General features: G+C 36.4%; 1 protein-coding gene across 6 annotated transcripts in view; it reads right to left on the reverse strand.

Moving 5' to 3' along the window:
- The window catches only part of GRID1 (glutamate ionotropic receptor delta type subunit 1), a 551,826-nt gene that overhangs the window by 236,625 nt on the left and 294,351 nt on the right, over nt 1–20,850 (reverse strand). For all 6 annotated transcript variants that reach the window (XM_074874413.1, XM_074874419.1, XM_074874415.1 and 3 more), the window contains one exon: nt 8,742–8,947. In XM_074874413.1, the coding sequence (XP_074730514.1) occupies nt 8,742–8,947 (206 nt within the window). The remainder of the gene's footprint in view (nt 1–8,741; nt 8,948–20,850) is intronic.

Raw genomic sequence — 20,850 nt, forward strand, 5'->3', positions numbered from 1 at the left:
AGATTTTTCAATCCTCTCCCTTCTGGGAAAGGAAATCCTTTTTCTCAGTCAAAATGGACAGCCAGAACATCAGACCTGCCAATTTGGACTACAATCCAAGTGTCATCTTTGATTCTTACTTCTTTCAAAGCCTCTCATCCATGATAAGCCCAAAATCTCGCAGATTCGTTAGACATAACCTTTCTAACAAACATTTCTTTTTACCCATCTGTAATGCTAGAAGTCCTTTCCCAGATCTGATGACATTACATATGGATTACTGAAGTTCACCTTTCTGATGTTAAGGATGGCAAGCTCCTCTCATATCTCGCTGAAACTTCTGTTACAAAGAGGATCTCTAACCACTTGCTTTGTTCAATAGCTCCCATGTTATCTGCCACATCAAAGATATGCTATCTTCACTTCCAACACCATATACTTTTTATTCCAACCTTCTAGGTTACCTCTAATTCATCACCAAGATTTTGGCCTTGGTGTCAACCTTCTTCACCTACCCCTATTTATAAAGATTTCCACAAATACCCTAAAAATCCTAATTTCTAAGATCCTGGTATGAAGATGCTATTTCTGTCACTGAACAATATTCGTCATCCAACCCTTTTACTCCCCAGATATCTGTCACCTCTTGCATGTAAATTCTTTGGTGACACATATTCATACAGCACCTAGTAAAACAACATCCTAATTCATAAAACACTCAAGTATAAAAAGCACACTAGTTATAATAGCACCAGCAGTACTAACACAGGCAGTAGGAAAAATAATTATTAGCATAGGACTATAGTCTTTTCAAAACAACTCTTAAACCCTTGCTAATTTTTAAGGTATTTGCCACTCTCCAAGGTACAAAGGTAAATGAAGGAACTGACACATCATGCTTTATGCTGATGATGTACTGCTCTATTTCTTTGACACAGAACACTCTTTGCCTGGGGAAAAGACAATCTTATTGCACAGTTACCACAATGTCTCAAGTTATAAGCTTAATTTAATCAGATCTAACTGCTTGTCCTTGATGAACAAGGTTCCCAAATATGTCTTTCCTTACATTTCCAGAGAGCTCCCATGAGCCTCTATTTCAGATTTTTTTTAGGAGCTCTACACTTTGATCTGTGAAGAAATGGGCATAATGTTCAGTGTTGTCTCCTACACGCTAGATAGCACTACATCAACAACGCTAACCTCCCACTTATGCTGTATGCTGCTGCCTGCCCAACACAGAAATAACTTTAAGAGAAACAGAGCATCTGTCCTAGGACACCTTGCTTGGGATTAATCTTCTCAAACCAAGGTAAATCTTGCCCAAGCTTTTATCTCACACACAGACAGCACTATACTGTATGCTGCAAGCAATTAATGAAGGCTTAAGTCATTTTCCAAATTAGTTTGAAACTAAAAATAAGTCTTGGGTAAATATAATTTTATTTCACCTACTAAAAGTGATTAAAAACCTCCTGTGAAAAGATGCAAAGCAGGTGCAAATTATTATTAGCAATTATTACTCATCCCCTCTAAGGATAAATGGCCACTTTCTACAACCTCTGAAACAACTAATGAAATGAGTCAGTGATTTTCTTAATCCAGAACACCAGGTCTAGAAGTGCATTTTAGGGGAGAGATGATTGAGTGTGCAGAGCCCTGTACTCCAAGTCAATCCTTGTGTTTAGAGATGCTTGCAGATGTGTCCATGAAAAAAGTCAACCTGTAGCTATGGTGTGTACACACTGGTGTTGAAGATTCAGAAACTGAATATATAATAATTGCAGTATGTATTTTATAATCTTCAAAGTCAAGCTGCCTTAGCACAGTAAGCTGAACAATTCACTGAATTTATATTAGTAAGTAAAACTGAAAGGTGTCAAATAGCTTTTGTATGGCCATTACTTGTTTCTGATTTTAAGGCAAACACATTTTCTCCTGCACTGCTTCTGCTAGTGTCTTACAATAGGTAAACACTGCTATAGTTGTGAAATGCAAATACATGAGCATATTTTAGAATTAATCATCCATAATAAATTAGTAATCTCTGCTTTCTGGTAAATTATACCTAAATTGCAGAAAATTATCCTTGCTGGGAATGATAAAGTCATCTGTGGATTTGCAATATTTTAGAGAAACATTTTGCATATATTTATGCATTATAATGACCACAGATATGTCAGAATATTTAATTTAACTTTCCACTGCTTTAAAAATACACACACACACACATATATAATCTTTGTCTTTAAATTGCATAGTATTCTGGGAGTCAGTCAAACAATCTAAAGGAAAATAATTTGAAGAAGACACCCATGAAGAAGTAAGTGAAAGTGGGGTTAGTTTTTGGTAGCCTTGTTTTTTTAGTAATTGCTAGAGAGTTTTCCTGTCTCAGCTCTTGCAAAAGCCAATACTGGGTGCTAGTAAAGACAGTACTAAAAAAGGTGACGTGCACGTGGCCCAATACAACATTTCTGTGTTTCCAAGTCTCCAAGCTCCACTTCCTTCAAAAACTACCCCTGAAATACAGTCTCTCCTGACAGCTAGAATCCCCCAATCTTGAGGTTAAAGCTGTGCAGAGTGCTACTTGAGATATATTTGGCACAGTTTCCTTTAAGACCTGACATTCTTACTTGAGGACAGCAGGAAAATTTTTAGGAATTGAGTTGTGTTTTAGCAACTGAATGCCTTCAATGAAACAAGGACCCAAAAGTATACTGAGGATTAAGCATCTGGAGCAAGAGGAATGCCCAGTTCCTGTACATACAGAGTTAATGACACTTAAAAATAAATGATTCCCTATGCATACGTGCCCAGTCATCAGATTCAAAATATGAGCTGAAATACCTAGTTCCTTCAGACCAGGCATATTATTACCGACATTGAGGGACTTAGTAAGACTGCTAGTAAAGCAGTTTCTAGACTCATAAGGACTTTGTGTAACTCTTGCCAATGTATTCAATTTCCATATTTTTTTTCTCAATTGACCCATAAAGCCTCACAAAACTGATATCACCTATTGTTAGAGATGTACAAAATTGGATGCAAGCCTCATGTTTTCCATGATTTCAACATTCAGGTTCAAACTCTGATGCAACATTACTAGTGGAGTAAAAAAAAAAATCTCTAAAATTGTTGTCATTTAAACATACTTGCAGTAGTAAAAGGAGTATCATTTACATGAAGCTATGTCAGCAATTCATAAAGTCATTTATTCATCAAATTATGATTTTTTTTTTCTCTTCACAGTGCCTACAAATCTCTAACAACATATGTAAATCACTGTACCAAATATATTCTCACAGTGATCCCATATCTTGGATTAATCATAGTGAAATAAATGTGGGAAGGTTTGCATTTTGGGGTTTTTTTTGGCCCAATGGAAAGAAACCTGTTTCTAAGTCAATTTATCCCAAAGTGAGAGACTTTGTTTTCACTTAGATTTTAGCAGTTTAATGAGGTTTACCTGGGTTTTAATTATAATTATTATTTTATTTTAAGCACAAAGAGTCTTACTGTATTGCAAATGTCAACAATAGCAGACAAGATTTTAGCTCGGAGGAAGAAACAGAAAACCAGAGGAGGATTTTGAAAAAATAAGGCAGATATAAATTAACCTGAACTATTCAAATAAGAATGTATTATTTCTACAGTTCTGTTACCAGCACTCACAAATCAGTACCAGCTCTTTAAACAATGAAATTACCTTCTAAAGCCAGAAGAGGTATATGCTTTCCCTAAATTATTCACCAATCTTTCAAGGTGTTTATATACTGTATACAAAACAGAGATACGGACTAATATGCTGAACATTTGCAACATAAATAAAGAAGACGTGTATGCCAATATGAAATGCCAAGTGCCAGAAAATTAGTATTAAAATTTTTCCTGTTAAATTCTGAAAAGTAAAGGTCTCTGTTTCCTCTGAAAAAACAATTTATACAATTGCTTGTGGGTGCAGAGTGTTCAAGATGCCATAAATAATTTCTGCAGCTCAAGTCAAGTAATAGCGTGTCACCAACTGCAGAAGGAAAAAAGAGAAGTCTGGAGCAGTGTTCACAAACAAGTGCACTGGGAGTGCTCTGGGAGTAAGGTACTCCACATTCTTAATGACCAGGAATGAAGGAAGGCCACCAGTCAGTGTGAAATGATCCCAAAAGCCTAAACCAAAAGCAGAATATCTGTATCTTTTTTAAAGAACCAGTCAGAATATTTGACATGAACTAGGGTAAAAGAGAAAAAGCAGTCTTTGCTTTCCAGTGAGGACACAGAGATGACTACATAAACAGGACAGAGATAAATTACAACTGTTTAACAAACAGTATTATTCCAGAAGTTTATAGCTTCAGCTCAAATTGGAATTGCACTGATTCAGATAACCCTGCTGCAATGATACAGGGGTTTAGCATTAATTTTCAATGTGATTAATCTGCTATCTTTTATTCTTAAATGATTTTACTATACTAGTCATGCAAAGAGTTCTGCTTTCAGCTGGCATGCTGCAGTGATATGCATATATACTAGCAATCTTAGTGCAGTAAGCTTACTAGTTTATCAGCAAGACAGACTCACAAGTAATTATATCAGACACACCTAAAGAGAAACATTTTGCACTTCAGTGAAGCTGCCAAAAAACAAGTAATACTGAGTTAAAAGTTTTGTAAAGCCAAGAATTCCTTCTCTTTTCAAATCAACAACCACATGCAACTGTGCTACAGCCTCCATTTTACTGGTTTTCAAAAGTAAAGGTAATAATACTGGAAAGTAGGATGATTGAAGTCTATAAAGCAACAGATATCACCTATAGTTTTGAAGAAAAATCTCATTGAAATACGTATCACAAGCAACCTGTATGTATTCTGTGAAGAAAAAAACAAACCCTCCGCAGCTAACAGTTACTGCATATCTGCAATAGGAAACTTGAGAATCACTAACCTACAAGACTCCTCCTCTTCAAATATGTTGTATACAAAACGTACACAATTGGAATTTATTCACACAACAAATGTTTCCTGATGTCTTCAGAACAACCCCTGGGTCATCTACAACATCCTTCAAACTAGTTCAGGAAAGACTGCTAGACTAAGTTACTGTAGTGTTTTATCTAGTGAACTCTTGAACACCCTGAAGAACAATGCCTCACTGACCTCTCTTGCCAAGAGCTCACATTGCCTAGTTGACCTCCCTGTTAGAAAGCATTCCCTGTTTAGCTTTGGGTCATTACTTCCTGTTAGACCACCCATGATCACCTTAGATAATTCCTCCTCCTCTTCCTCTCATGTTTCTTCTCAAGTATTAGTCAGTTATATTCCCTTAGGCAGGCTGTATATAATGTGTTCCTGAGACCAGCCTTCATAGGTCATGCTCTCCTATCCTTTTATCATTTTTGTTACCTCTCTTTGAACTGTTTTCCATGTATTCATGTCACTATGTAGTGTAGAGCCCTTAATGATAAAAGCAACCCATACAAATATACCTCTACTTGCAACCAAAGAAATTTATCCATTGGTAAGTGGAAGAGGCAAGTGAAATCTGGCTGACACAAAGAGGGAGCATTTTGAGTCTCAGATCCTATGTCTGGGCCAATGAGACTAACAGAAGAGCTGAAAGTAATAAATCACCTTCCCATTTCTGAATTACTAGTTTTTCTTCTTTTCTTTTATATATATATATATTGCCTTGCAAGGACATCACATAGTCTTCAGAATACAAAATCATTTTAGCTGTTAAATGCATATGTGCTACAGTTGAGACTGGTTTTGCATATAAACTGAGTAACAGCACTAGGCCAAATATATCAGGGATTTTTGCAGGTGGAGAAGGGAACATTTTTCTCAAAATGATTAAGGAGGGACAGACTTTCTTTAGATTAGGGTTCCTTTAATCCCAAAGTGACCTCTGAATGCAAACCCTAGAGTAGCTAACATTTTATAAATAAATTTACCTTCTGTTTTCTGAATAAAGGGCGATTCCATGTTTATACCTATACCATTGAAAAGATATTTTTTCCTCTCTCCCTCTATTCTTACCATCAAAGCAGTTTTATAGCAGAATAATAAATCTTGAAAATTTATGAAATGTCAGTAATTTCTGCTGCAGTAAATTTGACACATGACAGAACCAGGAATTGAGGATGCTAAGCCAGTAAAGTGAAAATGATGCCTAAAGAAAAATTAAAGAAATAATCCTAAAATTGAGTTGTTGTAGGACTTAGAAAGTTTTTCATGTGTGAGATGTCAGAGTCCCCTAACTCTGTGCATCTGAAGTCAGATGAGATCTCTCCAACCTACCGAAAAGATGATAAATGAGGCTGAAATCTCAATCCATATTTTTAGCAGGAAAAATGTATCACTTGCAGTATTGAAACAGGCAAAATAAATCTTGTACCAGCTGCCAATGGCTGATGTCTGCGACTTGTGCTGAGAGAAATTTGTTAAAACCATTCATATTTGGGTTTATAATCCACACACTGTCCAAGTCTCTTATTTTTGTTCTGCATGCCACAGGAGGGTTTGGGTGCAACACCTGGTTTTTATGAAAATGCTACTAGCCGATAGAATTTAATGAGATCTCACTGTAGTTTTTCAGACATTTTTCCCCTGCTACAAAATATCAACTCAGCAAAATTGAAAATCTTGATAAGGAACCTCTTTTTCACATGAAACTTTCTATTTCCAGAAATCCATGGAAACAAAGCTTTAAATCCAATTTCCTCTCTTTGTTCTTAAGTTCTTATTTGTAACTTGAGGTAAAATAGAAAAGATGAAAATAAATATACCCAAAATTTAAAAATAAAGTCTTTGAATGTTCTTCTCAGGTTACTACTTACATTTTTTTAGAGACCTAGATTTTTTTCCCCAAAACTGAAAAGGGAAATTGTTTCAAAACCTTAAACAACTTCGAAGGTGCAGAGCCAGATTGGTAACAATACTAGTCACTATAATGCTGTATAGTACCTATAACATGAAATATGTAAAACCATCGAAGGCACTTACTGCTGCACATTGTGAATTATATATTTCTATAAATTATGTAAGAATACATATTTCATTTAAGCTGAAAATTGTTATTCTAGACTGTCTGAAATTTTGCTGTAGATAATTAGTTGCACTTATTGACTGAGATACTGAGGAATCACAGTTATTGTAACTCTCCACAAAATGTAAGCCTAGCCTCCACCAGCAAAGGATTCTTCCTTACACTGTGCACCTCACATCTCATGCCTTTTGAGAATTCCTTTCTAAGATTTAAATTTTCTTTTATAAAGCTTTTCTGAATCAATCAAGATTCAATATAGGAAGATTGCCAAATAAATTACTTTTCATTTCTACCCACAGTTAAATTCCTGCAGGGATCTGGAAATATATCAAGATCATTAGCCTTAATGCCTATAATACACACTGCTTTAAGGTGAAGTGAGTAGTAAAACAGTTTAATACATTAGCCCCTAACACTCGAGAGACCTGCAGGGTCCTGACAGTGCATGCACATAACTCTTACAAACATTTCTGGAGCCTCGTGCACTGAAGGAGGACAAACTTTCTACACAGCATGGGTCTGAATAAAATGCACATGTTGATTTCTTTTTAATACCTGGTTTGGACTCACTAGAAAACTGAGCAACGTGTGTTTTTGCTGGAGGCCTACTATGAAACAAATAAAACCACTGACTGAGCTGTGTATAGCTTACTACTACTCCCTCATTCCTCTACTGAAAATCCCTTTGTATGCACAAACACAAGTAGAATTTGTCCCTGTGCGTAGTCTTTCCCAAGCTACCCATTTGCCTCATTTATTTTGATAAAATTTACCCTATTAATTTAAAAATCACCAATGGACATGAATGTGGAGAATTTACTTATGCTGATACGATAAAAAAAATTAACGAGCTAATTTAAGTTGATTTTTTTTTTAAATTTAACAGGCTTTGATGCAGCAAAACTGATAATTTGAAACAGGTCTCATCCACATTTTAATTTCTTGGTTCAATCTTATCCCTGGTTAGTTAAAAATAGAATTAAAAAACCCCTATTTCATTGCCAAATTATTAGCTAATGAATACATATAAACTGATATGGAGGATCCAACTCTCATTCTCAACTCTGACACATAAAGCACTGTTAAAAATTCATTATTTAATATTAAAAAAACCTGGATAAAACTAATTAATGCCAAAAAATTAGCCCACAGCACAACATTAATTACAAGCCTGCCCAACAGCTACCTCCCTGTCCTAATTAGCCTCGTTAATTTCAAGAAACCATTAAGAAAAAAAGTCAGTCATATAATTCCTACTTCATACTTGATAAAAAAAACTTTGTGATTCAGCTTTCAAACATGAATAACATGCCCTTTTAACATGAATTTGGAGATTTGCACAATAAAGAAGACACAGGCACATTATGTTTAATTTCTTATAGACTATAGTAGATTTTCTGGTCACTTGTCAACAGTGGTTGAAATCCAGGTCAAAAATATTGGTATGGAAGACAACCAGAAAAAAAAGAATTGCCCCACAGAGCTGTATATTATATTGAAAGTGCCCATCTGGCCCATGCAGTCACATTTACATTAACCACAAAGTATGCATTACATGGAGTACCTGATATTTCAGTTCTCTGGCACTAGAGTCTGACAATCTTATTTGAAATTTACCAACCAGCTTTGTCAAAATCCACCACTTCAGAAGAGGTGGCAAGGTATCACATAAGTCATCATATGTGGTCCTGAAATGTTGATGGTAAAAACAACGGTTCACTGACCTCATTAATAAAAGTCTGGGCTCCTCGTGGGCTTAGGAGCAAGATAGCCCTTCGCAATGTGTCCCGATAGCGGTTCAGTTCTTCTGTTTTCATGGTAGTGAAAAGGTTGGCAAAGACTCTGCTGATGTTCCTGTCCACTTTTTGCAGTGATACATCAAGTCCCAGTCTTGAGGCCTGATCGAGAAATCCCTGCAGTCCACGTATATCTGTAACGGAGAGGGGATGGGGAAGAAAAGAAAAGGAAAAAAAAAAAAACAACACTGCATCAACCTTCACTAATTAGGCAAGCATCACTAATTAGGTGGAAAAAGACTTTTTTACTCTTTTTGCAGCAGTGCTGTCAGAAGAACAGCATTCCACACAGCCATCTTCCACAGCTCCCTTTCATAGCCAATGCCAACAGGGAAAGTCCAGCAATTACCTTTCCCCAGAGGTCTCTGAATGACTCTTAGGAAGAGCCAGTTCATGTATTTAGGTAGCTGTGCAGACCTCCCCAGAAGCTTAAGGCCAGAGGCCTTAACACTGCACAAACAAAATCACAGTTCAAACGCAGAAATCCAAGAACAGATAAGCAGAAGGATAAATCACTCATCCCTAAACTTCCTCCTTTTACTACAATCTGTCTTACACAAGATCATGCCTGCTTTTTCCAAGAAAAAAATTACAATATGCTGAATATACACAGACCTTCTCCTTTTGAGCAAACATCACCCTTCAAAACGCTGTTCCTTTGAGCTCTGTCCCTCAACTTCAGGCTGACTGAAAAAAATATATTTACCTAATCACATTTTTTAGGTCATTAACACGGAGGAACACACATTTCATATTATGTTCATGCTGAAATCTGCTCACGCAGACTGCACTCTGTCTTTATGCCTCTCAACATTTTTCTATAATAAATGTCCGAGGTTTTATTTTGTAGTGAAATTTAGAGCAAGAAAAAGGTCAAAGCTTATACTGAACCAAGTTTCTCTCAAAATTAAGTGACCTGATCACAGCTGTACGTCATTAGGAGCCCATAATGTTATGTGAAACATGTATAACTTCTTTTAAATAAGAAAGTATTTAACCCTTTTTTCTCACATTTGTTTCTCACACTTTTATCAATTTCAGCTCATGAGTGAAGCAAAATGGTATAAGTTAAAGTGCATTTACTGATCCCATAATAAAACTTGCTCTTCAGAAAACCTTACTATAACTCTAATGGTTTCTGTAAACTAGACTGTAACAGTTGTTTTGTTGGTTTGTTTTTTTTTTTTTTTTAAATCCTGGCTGATGAAATTCTAAGTATCAATACCACAGACACTGCTAAAGTCAGAGGACTGAACATCAGTCTGATCCAAGCCAGCAGCATGCCCTGCTGCCCCAGCTGAGTGGGTTCTTCGACCACCCCCAATCTCAGTGTTGCATTGTCATAGAATATACATGTGATCATCTTTTTTCTCCCCCTAAAAAAAGTTGTATGAAACAATTAACATCTTGCTAGAATACACCAGTTAAAGAATTTAGCTCATGTACAAGTGCAATATATTAGGGTCAACAAGGTAACTAGCAAACATTAGATCCAAAAGAAAAGCACTGAAAGTTACCTTGAATAGCTTTGTACTTTTATCCAAACATGGGAATGCTTGTTAATGTGATTAATTCAGCTTCAGAAAACAGCTGAATCACAGAGAAACAGCAGAAAGGAACAGAAATTAAGCTAGGTATGTGCCAACCACAGCAGACTCTACTGCCTTTTCAACTCCGGTTTAGTTGATAAGATATCACAACAGCCAACCCCACCATCAGGAAAGGTGCACTCATGAGGGTTTTACTGGGTGGCTTTGGCACGTCTGTAGCAGCTTTATCACACTGTCAAATACCTGCTAGACATGCTCACTGTCTAAAATCCCAAGTCACTGAGGAAAGGAAGGGGTTTATTGTTACACAGGCATTTCTGGAAAATGCCAGAAAACTTTAGCACTTGTATAACTACTAAATATTGCAGGTGTGCTGAAATAATGACAGTGACAAACAACTATTGTTTACAGGTTAACATATTTTATTAAAGTTGTCAAGCTAAATTTGGATTTTGCTAATTTAAATTCAGTAAACTAGCATTCATTACTATACCTATGCTCACTTTATGGATCTGTGATATATCAAACACAACTATTTTTCTTTTAATGATGTTCAGTCCTTCAAAATTACTGCAGTGCTTGACAAGCAGTAAGAAAATTCCCCTTTTTATAGTTTAGTAAGGATTTGTCTTTTTGTGCAAGCATCTGAAGTTATCACTGCACAAAGGAAAGCTGTTTACAAAAGATTAACTGTGCTGATATTGCTCTAGGGTTTTTTGCCTTATGTTTTCAGCTGACCTGCTGAACTACCGATTAGAAATATTGTTGTAGACCAATGCAAAATACCTGATGCACATGGTAAAACTATCTGGACTTGGAAGAGCATTTTGTATGCCTTACGAATTTTTCCCCAAGGAAAACAGCCTATTTCCCATTTTGAAAAACTTTGTCCAGCTTGAGAACAAAGCAAAATTTGAGATGGAAGAGACTGTCCAACCTCAAATGTACAAGCACAATCTGTCAGTTTTTCACAGATATAAGAGAACGTGAATTTATTCAGTGTTGGCAATTACAAAGTACTGCATTACTGTATCTTCCTGGATGCTGACATGCCTGTTCCTACATGACACTGGGGAGGAGGAGAAGGCTTGGTGGGAATTCAGAGGTGGGAGTGGGAACTGTAGAGCAGTGTTTTCAGAGGTGACTAACAATTTTAGGTGCCTACATAATAGGATCTTTTTTTACAAATAATTATGTGCAATCATTGCCAAAAGGGCAATCATTTCTTAAAATGTATCAGTACATAAATACACAAACAAGATCCAGCAGCATCTGTTTATAAATCATAATCAATTAGGCTCAGTTTTATCTGACATATCACATAAAAATGAGTTCAATGCTCTCGTTTATTTTCCTCCATTTAGTAGATCACAAATCCATGCAATATAAAAGAAAAAATGAGCTTTGTTCCATGGCAGCTCAAACAGAAATATTCACAGAAACAGTTATGAATTTCTTTCCATGTCTCACAATTTAGGACAATTAATCTTTCATTTTCTTTAACGCTAAGAGGAGTCTTATAAAATTCACATTGAATTGTAATAAAAATAAATGCTTTTGTCTGTTAAAATACATGTGATTTCTGCCTCTTGTAGCCTTAACAGTGACTTCATATCCAAAAGTTGAGATTCTAACATTAGAGAATTATTTACTAATAAAATAATTGCTTGTGCCCATTTATTCATACTTTATAGGAAAAGTATAGCAATCAAACTCAATCATAGTCAAACTCTGCTGTCTAGAACAACTGACAAAAGACCAGTTTGCTGTAACTACACAACCTACAGCCATCTCTGTCTTCAGATTTCCGATTAGTTACTTTTGCTCAGGGTGTAGCCTACGTTCAACCATAAAAATGACACAGTTCTATTTTAATTATCTAATTGCCCATGCAGAATTTCAGAGACAATATCTGAAAATTTCTCTTTAGAGAACATCACTTTCTTGAAGATGATGCAACACCTGCACTTCAGAAGGAAAATGACACTACAAAATGGACTCGGGCATTTCTCAAAAAAGTGATCTGTAAAATGATATAATAATTGGATATGTTTACAATACTTTAGTGTCAACCACAATCATGTGAAATTAGCAGGTAGTAATTGGAACTAACTCACTACAGCCTTGTAAGAAAAGCAAACTTCTTATGAACTTTGCGTCTCTTCTGTTACATCTGTCTGGAGAGAGAATCTGTGGGTGAGAGACTTCTTCCAAACCCTGACAGATACATCGTATGTTTGGGTCTGACAACAGAAGAATGAGTTAATTTCAGGCATAACTATTACAAGGAAGGAAGGAAAGCCCTGATGCACTTCTAAGATATGAATTCTGCCACTGTGACTACAAAACTAATGCTTGCCATAAATAAAAGGCTTTATTTTACTATAAGGAATAATGGAATGTACGATTTCGTCCTGGAGATTAGGCTGGTCACTGCACTAGTTGACTGGAACAAGACGTAAAAGAATAGTAGTAAATGTGGCATTAGCTACCTATATGTAAAGCTTATTGTCATCTACAAAGTAATAAATTTTTATTACATTATCTATAATCTTGTTTACATTAAAAAAATTCACAGAGTCTACCATAGCATTCATCTTTCAGAAATTTACATGATCTGATTCTTGGCCTTGACACAAGCAGCTTTAAGCTATTATTTTTGTGTGAAACAGCTGTGTGGTTGGGCACAGCTGGCCTTTAAGGATGACTCATTGTAGAAAGAAATTTCCAGGAGGTAGAGAGCATTATATTGTCTTTTCAACACCAGTTTCTAACCCCACTTGATAGAAATACAGGCAGCACATGGCCAGAAACATTTTCCTTTGGGAAGAAAACAGCTGGAAGCAAACTGAAGTACCAAGCTGGAGCTGAAGGCAAGGCTAAAGAAACACCAAGAAATAATTTCACACCCTTTCATTCTTATCCATCACCAAGTAAATTCTGGGAGAACTGAAGTATTGCAACCAAGCTCCATTTTCAAATGACCTATACCAATCCTTTCACTTGTACATTTGTACGAGGGAAAAGTAAATAAGTGTGAAAAACAATGAGATCAGGCAGGAAATGCTGAGCTTTTGAGTTTTCTCATTTGCTGATTGTAGGCTCTATACTTCACATGTTTTTTTCCTACTGTTAGTTTTATTTGAGCATTATTTTGGCAATATATTTCAAGTAGTGAGAAGAGTGTCAGGGAGACTTGGATAGTTTCATTATTTTAGTATTTATACACTTGTAAAAAATATATTCACGTTTTCCCACACCTTAGGAACAATATCAAGGCATTTTTCCTTATACTTAAGCTCCAAGAGAAGGCAAAAATGACTATTTCTTACCTTTAATAAAAAGATACTCTGTTTTATTGTAGGTTTGTCTCTCTTGACTGCAAATTGGACAGAATACTTCCCACTTATTATTTCATCTCTTAAGACAGAATAAACATTCTAGGAACCACTGATTTGGAAAATAACCTATAAGCACTTTGAAACAGATTTCATAAACCACTTCAGTTTCATGGGTTTCTCTCATTTTATTTTATAATGGCTGTTCGCCCTCATTTTTGCAACTGCAAATTGTTTACAAAAGGAATATAAATACTTCTTCACTGTGAGGGTGGTGAGGCACTGGCACAGGTTGCCCAGAGAAGCTGTGGCTGCCCCCTCCCTGGCAGTGTTCGAGGCCAGGTTGGACGGGGCTTTGAGCAACCTGGTCTAGTGGAAGGTGTCCCTACCCATGGCAGGGGGTTGGGACTAGATGGTCTTTAAGGTCCCTTCCAATCCAAACTGTTCTATGAAATAAGGGGTAATAAGACTGGTGTAAGAAACAGAGACACATATCCTGATGATGAGACTCCTGCTGAATTGTAAGTTTTCTGAAGAATTCTGAATTTTGAATACCATCTTTGGGTCCTTGCTACAGATAATAATCTACTTGAAGGATTTGAATATACTCTATTGTTTTAGAAAACTGAAAGTGAACATACTTCAGAAGTAGCTCTTATTCTTAAGTTAATAAATAACAAAATTATCTTCCTTCAAACAATAGAGGGAAGATTATTGTTTATGCTTCCAAAAGGTATTTTGTCCAAATCATCTAGAAGAATTAGGCTGAGCAAGCACTGAAATTTTCAACCTTAAGACTCACATTATGATTTTAACTGTTCAAGCTGAGCGATTAGATCAGAAAGTATAACAACAGTCTCTTACAATAGGTATGACTACATTAATATTAGAATGTAAATGCTTATTGGATCCCAGAGCAAATATGAATGATATTAGTAAGGTATATTTTCTACTTTTATAAATTTTTTCTCTGTTCTTACAATCTCTCTCCAAGCATGTAACATCTTTCTCCACCTACCACATTTCCTCGTGACAAATTCCCACAATCAGTGCTAAGATAATTGCCATCAGCCAGATAATTGTTCTACAAACATTAGAACTCGCAATTTCAAAACAATGTCTGTGATTGTCACCTCATTCCTAATGAAGTTTCACTTCAAAAACTTTATGCTAAAAAAATCTTTGCCTTCTTACATGCTTTTAGATACAGAGCTCACACTAACACCTCTGCAATTATATGCCATTTTCTTTTTTAAAAAAAAAAATAAAGTCAGTAACTAGGCAATAGTTATTATAGCAAGTACATATAATAGCAAGTACAAGAAATCCATGAATTAAATCAGATTTTTTATTATTCAGGTTTTATAAGAACAGCTGTACCAGATGAGAAGTTCTGCTGAGCTCCATAACCTGTCTTTGATAAACAGAGTGTAAAACAGGAGTAATCATGGAGTGAAACTTCCCTTTAACTTTCTCCCAGCAATTCACAGTCTGCAGTGCAGGGAATTCCTCAGGCATGTGTGGTTTCTATGTATTTCTATCCACTACACAGCTGTATTTCTGCACTGCAACCCCCAATGGCTTTCTCCTCCCTAGAACAGCACGGTTTCCCTTTAAGCCCATGTAAACTATGAGCATCCAGATCAGTTCACCTTCAGCATATTAACCTGGGAATTTTCAGAATTCCAGTGGACTCTTTCCTTTCCCATTTTTAGACCTTTCTCTCCTGGATAGTTCTATTAACATTGATCAAACATAAAGCAATGCACCAGCACCCACACTGCCTGACCAACCAGGCACTACATAATGCCATTCAGACTCAGAAGCTGCATAGCCCCTTCTCAAAGAGATGCAAGAAAAGTAAGAAAACAGAGATTTCTGGAAAGAATAAAGCAGGCTATCAGAAATTTAATCTTTGAAAAATAGAGAGAACATTGATTTGCCATTTAAATCTAGATCACAGGTTGACATTTGACCACCTTTCCAGAGAAACTGAAAATCTTACCACATATGTTTTGATGCAAGCATTAGGATTAATCTACTCAGAAACCCTTGTGATATCAAAGGCTGAAGCCTGTATTATGGCTGCAGAAATTTTTTGGGGGGCAGTTATACTGTCTGCATCGATTTTGTTATCAGGCTTTTAAATATGAATAAGACTTTGAATAGAGACAAATCATAAGTATTGGTGATTTTCACTCCTGAACAGTTGGGAAAGGGACAGAATGTGCCCAAAAGCCACATGTATTACATGCACAGATGTTTTCAGACTCAACATATCACAGAAGGCAGACATCACTATTAAAAGTATTAAAAAGTTATTCTGCACAACTGATGCTTCATACCTGAAACAGCTGATCCAGTCTGAAGGTAACAGGAGGCCCAGAAGCAAAAAAGCCTTTTAAAGGCTACAACAGCCCTTTCACATTCAGCATGAAAGGTCAACTACAGGTCTCTCCTTCTGGATTTTAACACTTAGCATTCAAAAGTGCAAGGGAAACCACCTCAGGAAATTCATTACTGTTGGAAAAAATGTAGACATATGCTACAATTGATGTAAAAAGGGAATTCACTGAAGAACTAGTATTTCCATTCAAATAATCCATTTAATTCTTCTAAGTGCAATAATTGCCAACAGTTTGCCCAATGGTAAACCACGCAAATGAGCTGTAATAGCTTTTCATGTCACTACTTTTAAATACACTAAGCAGTGTTATTGCTGTATCTTCTTATGAGACAAAAATAGATGTACTGACACTATGCTTTCGCTGACATATATCCTAACTTTAAACAAAATATTTCTTTTACCTAAATAAATTTTAATTATTGCATTAAATTACTGAGCTTAACAGTTGCTGTGGCTGAGTACAAGCAATTCTAAACATCCATCCATCAGTACATCAGGAAAATATATCTTTCTTCTTTTGGAGGACACCTTCCTGAAGCCTTACTATTTTACATGAGTATCTAAATCAATAGTGTCCTTTTAGGATGCTGGGACTGTAAGTCTGTCTGCTTTAACACAAATGCAGTTGTTACTGTTAAGAATCTTCTACTGTATTTTAAGTTTGGTTATCATACTTTGACATGCGAAGTACGTCCTTCATCAATAAGACCAGAAATCCTAAAGTAGGAACAAGGAAATGCAAATAAGTGCATCCTGAAACAAACAAAATGTGCAAAGGGAATGCCTTAAATAGAGAGGCAAAAGGTATCTCTTCTCATTCCAGAAGTTACCTCAGAATTTGAAAAAGGTTCACTCCATATGTGTGTATAGCTAAGCATTCAGCAAAGACAAGGTAGAAGCACATCCCTTTGGTTTTAATGGATTGCAGAGTGAGTCTCTCTTGTTTAAATCAACTCTAAATACTGCACATTCTGATCTCAAGAGAGACTGCAATAAAATTACTGGAGATAAAGAAATTAAATTCCCCCTCGAGGAAAGGCTACCGGCAGGAAGACCTTATTCTTTCATTTGTGTGACAATAATTATTGCTTGCATTTATACAACACCTTTCAGCTAAGGATCTCAACGTACTTTATAAACACCTGTACTGTATAATAAAGTACACACTATACAGATTACAGGAGCTAGTTGCTGTTATACCTACTTAACTACATGTCAGCAAATAATAATTCAACTCTCCATTGAAGAAACTTTCTTGCATTGGAGAATTTCTGTAGGTTCAAGTAAAAGTCAGGTGGCCTGGGCACACAAGTAGAAGAAAGGCTGTCAGAGCTGCCTGCTCTCATGCTGTTGCCACCATCTAGGGATGGAATCTTCTCCAAGGAAACAGGAATTCTTTAAGGTTATCATTTCTCAACCAGTCTCACATACTGGACAACTAAGTCCCTGCTGATGTTAATTTTGTACTATCTCCAATCTCCTACATTAAGAATCTAGATGTCACTTTGGCAGATGCCAGAGTATCACTCCATGGCTTGCTCTTCAGAGCATTCAGTACAGGGTGGTACAGGGGCACTGAAGGTACAGATCTTGAGCCTTATTCACCATTAGTAAAGCACTCTCTGACCCGAGTCAGCGCCAGGCTGCTATCACCAGTGTCACCACACCATAGAGACACTCATGTGGAGCCAGAGCATGGCACTGAGCTTCACAGAGCTTACCTGCCCTGGCAAGACCATCCTGAACTATTTGACTAATATTTGGTCACCTGCTGGCAAGCTAAGGAAAACAGTGTGCATATTTTTAGCTCAGAACCCAAGAAGAAGGACCCTCTGGCCAATCTTTATTTTACTTAAATCATATCCCACCAGGCTGTAGTGAGGATAGTGGTATCGGAAGTTCAATTTCCTTTACTAGCTGTTTGCCTCACAAAGTGCGTTTTCATATAGACACTGAATTCAAAAAGTTAGAAAAAATATGTATCCTTCTTCAATTTCCTACTTTTTTAAAAACCCCTTTTTGCAATACAGCCTCCATAAAACTGCACAAAAATGCAAAAGGATACAAAAATCAATTATAGACTCTTCTGTTCTCCAGTGTTTTCTGTTAAAAGCAAGATGAGAAGGATCCCTACTGAGATAACAAATCTCTAGGCGGGAGTGGGAGGGAGTTGAAAACAAAAACTAAGCTCATGTCAGATGTAACGACCGTCAATTAGTCCCTCTTGTAGGAATATGCCAATAACAAACAAACAGAAAAAAGAAATCAATTGCCAATTATTCATTTGCATTATGACAACTACTTTTAGTATGATGGCAAATACAAGTACTCCATTCTCTAACAACATGACTCTGATCCCAGAGGAAAAAAAAAAAAAAAAACAAACAAAACCAACATGCTAGAGAATAAAAACATGAATCTGCTTATACTGTGTCATTAGCTAAAACCTCAGGCATCCCTCTGTTAGCTTCATGTTTTTGGAACATAACGAGTAATAATTACTGAAAAGACAACTGGTAACACTGAGGTGGGTACACTGTACCAGGATTAGTGCCAAAAGATTCTCCACTCATTTTATAAACTAAAGTAACACATTTTAACAGACTGAAAAATGAGATGTTTTAGGCCTTAGTCCTACAAACATTCAAGCGTGTATTTAGCTTTGTGTGAGGAAACTCAATGCCAAGTCTTCTCCCACGTACGAAATCTCGTATGAAACATATGAATAAGCGTTCACATAGCTACTACACACTGTGATTTACTCCTATGATAATGAAAATAAACACTTCAAAAGCATAGAATGTACTTTAACCTTCCCGGATGTGAAGCCCTTTTTTCTTAAAACAGCAATAAAAAAAACAGCAAAAAGCTTTCCACCTTTTAAACCAATCCTCCTGTGCAACCTTCTGCTCCAAACTACCACCCTGATATTTTAACAGCTTGTACCCATGACTGAATACGTGGCCTTTGTGAAGGCACAGTAAGTTTGCTCTTGACAAGCGTGTCTATGATGTTTCATATGTGCCCAGACACAGGAGCAATTACCCAGGTTTCACTGAAGCACTCCATTTGAAAATTATCAGCCTTCTGTAACAATAGTTTTTCTTCTTCTCTTTACTACATTTCTATAAAGCAACAGCAAAGTATTTACAGGCTTAGGAAAAGAGTATTTCCTCATTAAAAACTCAGCTATAGAAAAGGATAATAGGAAAATGGGACTGTAATGCTACGTAGACTTTTCCAACTCCATTAGTATGGCCCACACAAGTTTCATTAAAATACCTTTATTTGAAGAAAAACAGTCAAATGCAGTAAGAGAGTCCTTTGTTTACTAGTCAAAACCATCCCCGGTTTGGCAGCAGAGTAAATCTCGAAAAAATTCCAGTCCTAACTAACTAGGAAGTTATTCTGAAATCTACAATCAGAGATACCCAAGTGCTTGGAGAAGGGAAACAAAACTTCACATTCAAAAGCAAGAAGTATTCAGGGTTCTCAGTTTACTTCAGTGACACTGGGGGGGTTTATTTGCATAGTTATAAAATTGGGGGTTACTATAGCATCTCCTTTACATATATTTATGAGTAAATGAGACAAGAGGGCTATATGCCTCAGTAAATTTAAACTGAAATTTGATTGTGGGACTCAAGACAAAGCTTCAGTGCAGCTCCCCCAAAATGTAACAAGCTTTTATCTACTGATTACAGCCATTACCATGAAGGCCAGTTAGGAAGTCCAGTATACCCTAAGGTTAACATCTGAAAAGGTCTATTTTTTTCCCCCTACATAACTTAGCTCATGTCTTCTAATTTACTGGAAAGGGATTAGGCAATTCTGAATGTTACCAGGAAAAATTTTATCATTAGAAAAGGCTATGAAGAACATCTCTGTCTGAGCACCACCATGCAGGAACCATCCCAGTTCCTGAGAAAAAACTAAATCTTCTGAGTTCATGAGAACCATTTAACCACATGATTTTTTATTATAAAGGTGTGGAAAGTCTATCTGAAGTCTAGATGAACCAGCTGTAGGTTTTCAGATTAACATACAGAAGTTTTATTTTTGTCTTTATCTTTTATGATGCTCCTCACTCCAGGTAGAATCAATCCCAGGTTTTTATTCCTGGGGCACAACACATCAAGTTCTGCCTCTTTATAGCTTTGAGATAACTTACACATACCGGAATTAATCATAAAATGACCAGATAAAGACAAACATTTTTCATTCTACTAGCTCATTCATGCACCAAGTATAGCTAATGCCTCTTTTAGTTGTCTTAAGGTTTGAGTTTAATCCTCATGATAATCATAGTTCTTTGATGCTACATAATATTTTCAAGCACTTCTGTGTCTGAAATACATTAGTTTCATATGACTAATTACTTGGGGGCAGGATGAGGGCAGGGCGAGAGACTTCTTGTCAGGAGAACATGACCTAGATGTCTGAAAGACCGCTTAAGATTGCCAGCTGGAAATCTTTGGATGGCAAAATAACATTGAGTGATTTTCTTCAGCTTAGACTTCTTGGTTATTTTATCACGTCAGTCTCCTAATTTTAGGAACAATGAGGTTCACTCCAGTTCAGGTATTTCTTCAAATCTCTTCATTCACTCCTATAATCATGCTTCTCACTATCATGAGGTTGCTCTTGGTCACTGAGTACATTAACAGATTTCATCTGCATCGTCTTCCTTCTCACCCTTAATATGTATTTAGATGCATCTCCTAACATATAACTACAATGAC

Source organism: Strix uralensis, chromosome 7, assembly GCF_047716275.1.
Source record: "Strix uralensis isolate ZFMK-TIS-50842 chromosome 7, bStrUra1, whole genome shotgun sequence".
NCBI classification, from domain to species: Eukaryota; Metazoa; Chordata; class Aves; order Strigiformes; family Strigidae; genus Strix; species Strix uralensis.